Source organism: Petaurus breviceps, unplaced genomic scaffold, assembly GCF_028583685.1.
Source record: "Petaurus breviceps papuanus isolate PSGF00001 unplaced genomic scaffold, PetGlider_PUasm1.0 90667, whole genome shotgun sequence".
NCBI lineage: Eukaryota > Metazoa > Chordata > Mammalia > Diprotodontia > Petauridae > Petaurus > Petaurus breviceps.
Window position 1 is genome coordinate 847,684 of NW_027187302.1, and position 10,917 is coordinate 858,600.

The 10,917-nt window shown below is 42.4% G+C and overlaps 1 protein-coding gene across 1 annotated transcript in view; it reads right to left on the reverse strand.

The window, feature by feature from the left end:
• SNAP91 (synaptosome associated protein 91) overlaps window positions 1-2,148 on the reverse strand; it is a 162,774-nt gene extending 160,626 nt beyond the window's left edge. Inside the window, exons 1-2 of the mRNA XM_069065077.1 lie at window positions 1,931-2,148; window positions 833-993 (exon numbers count right to left, since the gene is read on the reverse strand). Of these exons, the coding sequence (XP_068921178.1) occupies window positions 833-962 (130 nt within the window). The 5' untranslated portion in view covers window positions 963-993; window positions 1,931-2,148. The remainder of the gene's footprint in view (window positions 1-832; window positions 994-1,930) is intronic.
• Between the last annotated feature and the right edge of the window lie 8,769 nt (window positions 2,149-10,917).

Here is a 10,917-nt window from a genome sequence, read left to right on the forward strand (position 1 = left end):
TACCCCGGTAAGCCTTCTTTTGAGATTATTTCCATATTGTTCCTCCAATTAAAGGAATTATTTACTACATTAACTGATTCAACAAAAATGTTATATCATTTCAGCAGTAGTTATTTAGAATGATTCTAAAATATTTCCCATAAGATAACAAATATGAAAAATAGAATACATATCACTCCAAAATCCTAGGAAAACTTCCATTTTAGATCACAAAATATAATCTACAAGAGGTTCCTCTATAGCAAAATGAATTATTTCTATTAACAGCTGCAGAATTCATTTTCAATGTTTAGTCACAAAAGCCAACTAGGCTCTCAGAATGACACACACACACACACACACACACACACACTGAAAATACCAAAAAAACAAAAAACAAACCAACCAAAATCAAAACCTGTCTAAAATGCATTTAAAGCCAAGTGGCGGTGTTCATCTTTTCTTTCTGAGTTGTGATTGTACAACCCCAGAATTTCTTGAACTAGTCAGCAATAATAAAAACCTCACAACTAAAATCGTAAGAAAGCAGTGAAGCTTGAGTCTCTAATCTCTCAATAACTCACATTAGACTTTGGTTTTCTACACTAAGCCTATACTATAACCTAACCTTAGTACAGAAAATGAAGACCAAAAGGAAGAAAAATAAAACTGAAAGGATATGGGAAGTAAAAAAATTCACTCAAAGACACTGCTACAGCAGACTTTAAAAGATTTCCACAGCTGGGAATACTAAATGCTGCAGCATTATTGATAGTAAGCCTAGACAGCCTCTGCTTAGGCTCTGGAGTGTCTTTGGCATGCGCATGTCCCACTTATATAAAGAGATGCTTACAGTCCAGGTGCTTTTTCTTGGGCCCCATTACTTCATGAGTGGTTGCTTTGCAGACGGCCCTCGCTACAGCAGAGCCAGTCACGCTGTACTGAGCAGCTGCGATTCGATCCGTGAGCGTTTGCCCCGACATCTTCGGCTGTTTGCTTCTACTGCCTCCTCTTCTACAAGAAAGAGGAGATAGATGGCCCCCTCATTAGCCCAGGGTTCCTGTCTTTGGGCAACAAGGGCCTCCCCCTCTTCGCCCTGTCCACTGTCCCAGAATCTCAGTATCAGCAGCACTAGAGGTTGTAAAGATGCGGATGAACCTACAACCCATCAGCCTGAGATGCACCCACAGAAAATGAATTCATTATGGATGCGCTAATCTCGGGCTTCTCTATTCTGCAACTTACCCCTCTCCTGTTTTTGCTTCCCCACCATCCCAGCGTTCTCCACCCTCTTGTCAATCACCAATTTTCCTCCTCAACCAGACGACCTTATTCCACACTAGACCCTTCAGGTTTCGGGGTTATTCCCTGGGCACTGTGCCCACAAGGCAACCTCCTCACTGCTGCAGCAGCATGCCCTTACTCCCTCCCCCCCCCCCATTCCCAAGAGGCTATGGAGACAAACTGGATCGGATACCCAACCTTCATCGCCCTGCCCTCCCCCTCCCTTGATGCTGCCTCGGCTGCTGCTGCTGCTGCTGCAGCAGCAGCAATGGGATCTTCCTCTCCCCATCTCCTCTGAGCCGGAGATTATCGTTGCATTGCGCCATATTATGCCCTCTCTCCCCCTTCCCAGCGCACGGCCGCTACCGTTTTCCACATCCTTAATCCCTCCCTCCGGTACCCCTTTCCTGGTCCCCTTTATGCCCCGACCCTGCCTTCCCCCCCCACCTCCCACCGCAGCCCTCTCAGTGCTCACTGCAGGGGGCCCGCCCTGGGGAGGAGGGGTGGGAAGGCTCGATGCGGCTCACCCTTCCCGGGTGCGGGTGCCGAGGATCCTCCTGGTCCCCTGCCGCTCCCACCCCTCCGCTCCCCAAGGGTGGGCAGGGGCACCAGGCCCTTGGGAGGTGGGGGTGCAGCACCGCACCCGAGCCTGCGGCGGGAGGCGGACCTGTCACTCCGCGTCCGCCTCTCTCTGGGGAAGGATAATCGCCTCCGAGGGAGCCCCCCTAGAGAGGCGCGGCACGGCACGGCAAGGCAAGACGAGGGTGGCACAGCCCGAGCAGCGGAAAGAGAGAGGAGAGCCGGGTGAGGGCGGCGTGCCGACGGCGGCCGTGCAGACAGACAGCCGCACGAGTCCGTTACTCGTCCCCGCCCCCACTCCCCAGGGCGGCGCTGCAGCTGCCACCGCTCTGCCGCTCCCTCGGGCAGCGGGGGAGAGACAACGTGCCCGCCCGCCTGTCGGTCTGTCTGTCTGCCCGCCCGCCTGCCTGCCAGTTGGTCCGTCGGCCGTCCGTGGCCTCGGGGCGGAAGGAAGGAAGGAAGCCGGCGGGTGGGTAGAGAGCAGGCGGGTGTCTCGTGGGGAGAGATGCCCCCCTGAGCTCACCCGCAGCGCTGTCCCTCCTCCTTCTCTCCCTATGGCTCCTCGCCGCCCAAGGCCCCCAGCCCGCCCTCCCAGGGGTGCAGCATGTACCAGCCCGCCGCTCCCCGCCGCCGCCACCGCCTCCTCCACTGCCGCTGCCGCCGCCGCCGCGTCTCTCTGGCTCTCCCCGGCAGCGTCCCCATCCCCCCGCCCCCACCTCAGCTTTGGTTCCTCCGACAGAGTCAGGTGACAGGCACCGACAAACCGGTGCGAGCCCCTCCGCCGCGAGGATCTCCGGAGCGGGTGGGGCGCGCAGGGTGGGTATGGGGGGGGGGGGGAACGCGAGCGCTAGCGCGAGCCCCAGCTTCCCCTGTACCCTCTCCTCCCCGCACCTTCCACACACACAGACAGACATGCATGCGTTCATGCTCACATACATACTCACATGTACACCTTCCTTCGGTGCCCGCTAGGCTGGAACCGCTTTCCTAGGAGTGGTCTTCACCGGGAGGCTAGCATCCCCTGAAAGGCTGTGCTGGTGAGACTGGGAGGGGAAACCTCACCTCTGGCCCTTCCCCTCCTCCGGCAGCATGCGCACGCGCACGCCGACAGCCGGCTCCTGTGCACCTGCCTTCCCGACTCTGCAGCGCACCGGGCGGGCTAGGGGAGGACCGCCGCCGCAAACCCCCAGCTCCGCGCCTGGCTGAGTTCGACGCTAAATGGGCGAAGGCCGATGCAAGGGCAGAGCCCCTCTGCTGCCCGCTGGAGGGCAGTCAGGATGTCTCCTTCTTTGGTACTAGTCATGGCTGCCCGAGCCACTGATGGACAGTTCTGCTGCCAGTACCTCTGAGAGCCAAGAGCCACATGGCTCTAGTGCTGGCAGGGGTGCCACATCTCAGTGCGGGTATTAACACTCGGCACATTTGCATCATTATATTTAGACCTGAAAAGTGGCTTAGAAGACCTCTAGTCCAACACCCCCCCCCCCAATTTTACAGGAGAGGAAACTGAGGCCTGGGAGTGAAAAGGGACCCACCCAAGGTCACACAGGTAGTAAAAGGACAGAGACTTCTGGCAGCCTGAACTTGGAATAACAATAAATAATAATAGCACAAATATGTTGCTTTTAGATTCACACAGCAAACCTGTGAAGTAGGTATTGGGCAGTATTAATATCCCGATTTGATGGAAAATTTGGCCATAGTAAATAGCAGGGTCAGAATCTGAACTCATATTTCTGGGGTCCAAGTGATATGCTTCAAGACAGCCAAAGCACTCTGTGGAATAAGTAGAAAATTTGTTAATTAAGGTCCTGATTAGGGTTGATAATATTTATAAATATTTGTTGTATGAAATTAAGCTTCTGGTATTAGTACCTATAAGTGATGGGGTATTTGGATTTTACAAATATGCTTGAATTGGCACTTAAATTGCATGGGACAACCCAAGCATCAATATTTTCATATATTGATACTTTTCAGATCACAGTAAAATATTTTAAGTTTTCAGTTTATGAATGTTAATTTTCATTATTTCCTATAGACAACTTCTTGTCCAAATTTCAGCCGTAATATGACTTCTTTATTTAAATTTTAAGTATATTCCTTTTATATCTATTTATCATGGCATTCCTAAGCCATTGCTCAGTGTTCTAAAGGTGCTCCATAAATAATGGCATTTATTCATCATTGCTCTTCCACTCTCACCCCCAATATGTACACACACATACTACCTTACCCTTCCTTGATTTCAAGGCTCTAGAGGAACAGAAAGTAGCTCTTACTAACAAAAAAAGTTGGAGACCTTTGCTATATAAAGTTATTCTTCATTTAGTGTTATGTTTGTCAAGATAGTCTCTGCCTTTCAGAGTTACAGCTGAAAAGACATCACTTTCGAATCATTACACAAATTCATTAGAGAATCTGAAATTATAATATCCTGGTACCTTTCCTCCAAGAACAAAAACATTTCAGTAGCAGCTCATTACTGAGGACAGGGATTTCCTAAGCAGTTACATGGGTCCCTTTTCATTGCCTATTTTTCTGGCTACTCAGTTGGCAGGAGGCCACAAATTTTAAGAGGTGGGTTTAGGGAAGGAACATATAGTTAGGCCCCCAGGGTCACACTTATAGGGAAGTATTTATATTATTATTCCAGCTTTTGTAACTGGCTGTTATTGTTCAATGTACAGTTCTGCCTTGAGTGTCCAAACAAAAGTACTCATGGAAATTCATTAGCCATTTATTATTCAACACCCTCATTGTGTTAGGTATCATACTGAAATACCAGGACACAGTTTTTTAAGTCCAGATGTAGCAGTCTTCTAAAAGGAATGAAGTACTGTGCAACTTCCTATTATAGCATATTAAATTTTCTAAAAGTTATGTTTTGTTTATTTATCCTGACATCCTTCAGATTGATGAACACTATTGTTTGTTTTAGCAGTTTTGCCTCTTCTTACCCCAATGCATTTTAAGCATACTAAGTTCCCATGACAGAATAGATATGGAGAGCTGGCCAAAAAATGGGAAAGACCTAATTCAAGTCCCATCAGACACATACTGACTGTGTGTCCCTGGGCAAGTCATGATCTCAATACTTCAATGAAACCCTTTATTGGTAAAAGAAACTTTCTGTAAGGATGGCAATCATAGGAAAAGTGAAAAAAAGTTCCATTTAAGGCATTTTAACTGTCCTAACTTGCAAACAACAAGGTTAATGCTATTCCTTCAATTTATATAGATTTTTGCTTGCAGTATTTCACTTTTGTACAGCACTCCTGATGCTGTCTAGAATTTTCTTTTTAAGCTATTTTAAAGAGTCAAAGAGGTCACAGGCTGGAGCATCTTTTGTCTATGAAGACCTTGTGGTTGTGGCAATGTAGTTCTTGAAAAGAGTTGTCCAATTGATATTTTAAAATATCTTACAAATATTTCTAAGACACAAATTTTGTTGTGTTTTTTTCCCCTGTAGCATACATGCCATAGATGTCAAAGATGGTAAAAAAAAATGATCAAAGAAAGATCTTAGAAGGAAGGTCAATGTAATGACATTTACTGTACTAATGTGAATATAGGCCACACACCTAAAATGGATCATTTTACATATGATACTGGAAAATAATCACTCCCTACAACCAATCCATATTAGATACCAAGACTTTAGAGTTGCATTGGCCCCCTTCCCTTTTAATTTAAGGAGGATAACCCTAATGGGTCACTTTCAAAGACTTATTTTCCTTCTTTCCCACTTCCTTCAGTTTCAAAGCTTGGTTACTCCATTAAACTATTTGGGATCCTTTATTCCCATTTATTCTTTCACTCAATGACATTGAATCAACTTTGTACCCTAAAGCAGCAGGCTTTGGGGAAGTGGAGAGGATTAAGGAAGGAGTTAGTTGATGGACTTTGCCAATGGACTTCTAAGGGAAGACAAGAAGTCCCGGTGATTAAGGGGGAGGTATGTAGCTCATTTATTTTGCTGTACCAGACACAGGGACAAAGAACACAGATTACATGAGTGTGGGATGTAGGGATCAGAAAAAAGACTGGTGCTATAGTTGCTTCTATTTCTTTAAGACCAACAAAGCTTAAACTGTGTCTGTGGTGCTAAGAAGACATTCGAATTTATACAAGCCAGATTTGGGGATGAGGGTAGGATGGAGAAGAGAGTGTATCTAATATTTGGACCAATGAAATACTTAAAAAATAGTGAGCCAGAATTGGACATTGTTAAGTTTGGCTACTTTATACCTGTTGTTCTCCAAGCAAAAAAGTGCAGAGTTTTAGTTTTAAGGAACATTTGGTAAAACAATTGAGATAATGAGAAACATTTCATCTAATAAATATTTATTTTTAATAATTCACAAGATACTACTTATAGTAAAGGTAAAAGTAGTTACTGACAAGGTAGTTAGCGTTTTAATGTTTAAAGAAGTTGGTAACACTGAGTCCTTGATGTCTTTGCCAGAGGAGTACAAGCTCTGGCAGGTTTTTTACCAAGCTGGAAAGGCTTTTAATAAGGTCCCAGTGACAGACTGGGCCCACTGTTGAAGACCTACCTAGCTAATTATGAAGGTGCTCATTACCAATAGGTTGGTCACCAGGTGATGAATTCTTTAGCTGTGAAAACTCATGAAAATATCTTCAACACCACTAATTTAGATCAGGTAATTGTGATGCTGTGAACCTGAGAGAAGAAGGTTTTTGACAAAGAAATAAATTATTGTGCTAGCATTTCTGTTTAGGTATTTCTTAGAGAACAGAAAAGGGAGAAGTATAGGAAAAGTGGAAGAAATGGAGACTAAGATGGTATTTAGTGGTGAGAAAGCTTGGTGTTAGATTTAGAGCTGGAAAGGTTATTTAGTCCAATTCCCTCATCTTATAAATGATGGACCTCAGGTCCAGGGGTTGAATGACTTACTTAAAACCACACATGTAATAAGTGGCACAGTCTACCAGGCTGCCTCACAGTTCAGCAAAGGGTGCTAGAACATTTTTGTGATGTCATACATTTTGTGGCATGAATGAGGAATGCTTGTCAGGTTGTAGAGGGCAGAGTGGAGAAAGTATACAAAGACTAGAAGGCAAAGGATAGTGACACTGTGGCTTTCTGTTAAGTTTCCATTCCTTGTGTCATCATTATATATGTCTATGTGTACATATGAGAAAGACTAAAGGCAAAAAGAAAAGGTGATGGCAGAGGATTAGATAGATAGATGGGATCATGGAAACAATGAGCTTGGATAGACTTTGAGATGTGGAGGGTAGAAGGGCCTGGCATGGCATGGTCCATAGAGTCATGAAGAGTTGGACACAACTGAACACTATGTTCACAAGAGTGCATGTTGATCTTGGTTCCAAGAAATATGTGATGATGAAGCTGTTCACATAAAGTGCAACATCCATGGCACCCCCTTTCACTCATGTGGTCTCAAAATAGCTCTTCCAGGTTAAAGGTTCTCTATACGTCTACATTTACTCAAAATAATAACATATCTCCCATTAATGTGTATGCTTTTATCTTTAGCTCGTTAGAAGAAATAATGAGTCCAAAACAAAGGCATTTAGTGAAATAACAGCAAGATTTTCAATAGAACTCCCCCCCGCCCCATCCAAATGGGGCATATCCTTTCCATAAATAAATGCTATCAACACGAAGCTATTTTGCAATAAGGATCATGCATAAAGGACAATAAAAGACCCATATATAGGGATACTTTATAGAGAGACTAGACATACCTTCAATGCTGCAAGATGATGCCTTCTGATATTACTGCTCTACTCTCTGATATTACCATTTTGCTCTCAACAGCTCTGTTCCTTGATGCATGTGACATCTCTACTGAACATGTTCCTTCAGTGATCCATTCTGGGAGCAGTGGCATCAACGCTAGGTTTACTCTTTGCTGGGTTTCTGTGGGATCTCTGCTGGGTCTGCTCTTCACTATGAAAGCCTCACTGGGCCTACTCTCTGCCAAGGTATAGTACCTAGAACCTGCCATGATAAAGGGTCCTTTTTGATTCTTACCCCTAGACGATCAATACCTTCCATAAACATCTTACTTACTATTATCTATTCATACATCCCCATCTTCCTCCCCACTGTACCCCTCAACAATACACCAATATCCTCTCTGGCTGAATTATAAATGAATTTGAGGAATGATAGAATGTAATCTAGGGAGGCAAGGTTACTGAATTCCGCCCATATAGTCCACTTGCCTATCACATAGTCCCATAGGCCTATGTATATCTATTAATGGGAAAACCCAAGTGCTTTGATGCCATATTTTAGCCAATGAAAAACCTGCCTTCTTAATAATAGTATAAAGCTACCCACTGAACTTTCTTTCTGTGTCTTATTTCTTGAGGGGGATGCTGGAGGGCTAAGAGGGAGTTGCCCCATAGTGGTAGAAGGAAGATGGTAGATATTCCTAAAAATTTGTCTATTTTTCATTTTAATATGTCTTAGCTCCTAAACATGATATATACTCATGCTTCATTACATCTCCCATGGTGCTTTGAAGGTGACAATTTTATACATCAGTTGTTAATAACAATGATTATGAGATTATCAGAGGCATCTAGATGGCACAATTGATGAAGTTTTAGACCTGGAGTCAGAAAGATTTGAATTCAAATTCAGCCTGAGACACTTAGCTAGCTGACCCTGAGCAAGCCATTTAACCTCTCCCAAGTCTCAGTTTCCTCATTTGTAAAATGGGAATAATAATTAGACTTTCCTTCCAGGGGTGTGGTGAAGATTGAGATAATATTTATAAAGTGCTTTTCATACCTTAAAGCAGTGTATAAATGCTAGTTATTGTGATGATGATTTTAGATATAAAAAAAACTAGGTCTTTTGAAGATCAAATACCAAAGGGTGGTGTTAATGACAATGATGTAAATGACAAAATTATCAAAAGAAAAACATACTCTGGAAATGTTCCTACTAAGTGAAAAAAATGCAATATGGTATGGATTATGAATACTTGGCTAAATCCTAATGACTCTTTGATCAAAATAAAACTATGATTTGATAAAAATATGATGAATATTGATGTTGTGAAGTACTAACTCAGAAATCCCATACTGTTTTTTGAAGGGAAAAATAGGATACCATAAAGAATTGCTTAAATATAAACCTGAGCATTTACTTGAGACATCCTTCAGGAAATAAGTTAGAAAAGAATATAATGGAAAAGATTTAATCAGTTATCTCAGTTGAAAGGTGAGATTTAAAGTTTGAATATATCTCAGTGGGTTATCTGGACACAGGACCTCAATGATTACTCTTTTAGAGTAGTGAAATTTGCCAAATGACTAAGCAAAAGAATTGGAGACTAGAGCAAAGAATTCTATATCACAAATCCAGAAAGCTCCAGAAGTAGAGATTGGAGTTTTAAAGTAGCTATAATAAAAGCAGGGAGGAGAGGGGAAAAAGCATTTATTAAATGCTTACTATATGCCTGGCATGGTACTAGGCAATTTATAAATATTATTCCATTGTATCATCATATCAATACTGTCAGATAAGTGATATTATGATTCCCATTTTACTGCTGAGGAAACTAAGGCTGAGAGGTTTAGTGACTTGTTCGGGGTGGCTGAGTCCATTTTTGACCATTAGGTCTTCCTGACTCTAGACCTAGCACTCTCACCACTGTACCATTTAGCTGCCATATAATAGCTAGTATTTATTATTTTAAGGTTTACAAAGCACTTTACATATATTGTCTCTTTTAGTCCTAACAACAACCCTGTGAGATAAATGCTTTTATCATTCCTATTTTGCAGATGAAAAAAAAACACTGAGGTTAAGAGGGTGACTTGCCCTAGGTCACTGGACTAGAAATGTCTGAAGAAGGATTTAAACTCAAGTCCTCCTAATTCCAAGTCCAACCCTTTATCCACAATATCACCTGACTACTTGATAAAAAGATGGGGGAAAAAAAATCTCTCATTCAAGATTTTATCTTTGAAGGCCTAAATACATCATTAAAGAATGTTTAAAAATTAAACTAAACTTTTAAAAATAATGTAGTTATGAAATTATAAAAAAATATAATATAGTCATAAAATATAAAATCTTTAAAAATAAAACTGTACTGAGAATGAAATTTTACAAATTCAAACTTGTTTACCATTGCCCTCCCCATAAGCAGGATACATGCAAAAGTTTCTGTGCTACTACATGCAAACTTAATGACCATTATTTAGTGCTTAGTAGGTACTTAAATGGATTAGATTGGCCACTGAGGTTCCTTCCAACGCTAAAATTCTGTAAGAATGATCTCATTCATTTGGGTGCATGCCCAAACAGTGGGACTCACAATCCCATACCTTTTTATCTTTCAAAATTCTTGTCTGTGTCTTTCAGAAATCCTCCCAGAGGATATAACCAACTTGCTAAAGACCTTTCTCTGGTTATTCTTTTTGTCTTGGCAGTGTCCATGGATACTTGGATACATGCATACAATCCACTTGGATTGGGCAGCTTTAGGTTTTCATTCTTGTTGCATGATTAGCCAATTTTCTTTTCATGTACGTCCTTGATGTTACTCTCTATACCATTTCTCTGGCCTACTTGCTCAGACACAGAGTAGATGTTTTTTTAAGGGGGTTTAGGTTGTTTCATCGTGTTCTTTTTCCTCTGTGTTAGGTCGATAACTTAGCACTGAACTTGTTAACTATGACTGTTCAATCACTAGACCACAGTCTTCCTGGGTAAGAACATCGTAATTACCCAACTCCTGTAGAGGGTGCAGAAAAACCTAAATTATGTACAAATTATACCCATTTCCAGAATGGCTTATTATTTTGTGGGAACTTTACAAATAAAAGAGGACCAGAAGTAAACATGTTGATTCCGTTATGACTTGGACACGAATAGAAAATCTGATTCCAGATCAGACATCAGGTAATTGAGGAAGACAGCGGCTTCTACACAGCATATGGTGATAATAAACTGGTTTTTAACTCCTGCTAACTTTATGCTCCTTATAGATATTAACTAGTCAGAGCATATGAAGTATGTTCTATGTTATGTGTTCATATTCCCAAAGATATCTACAT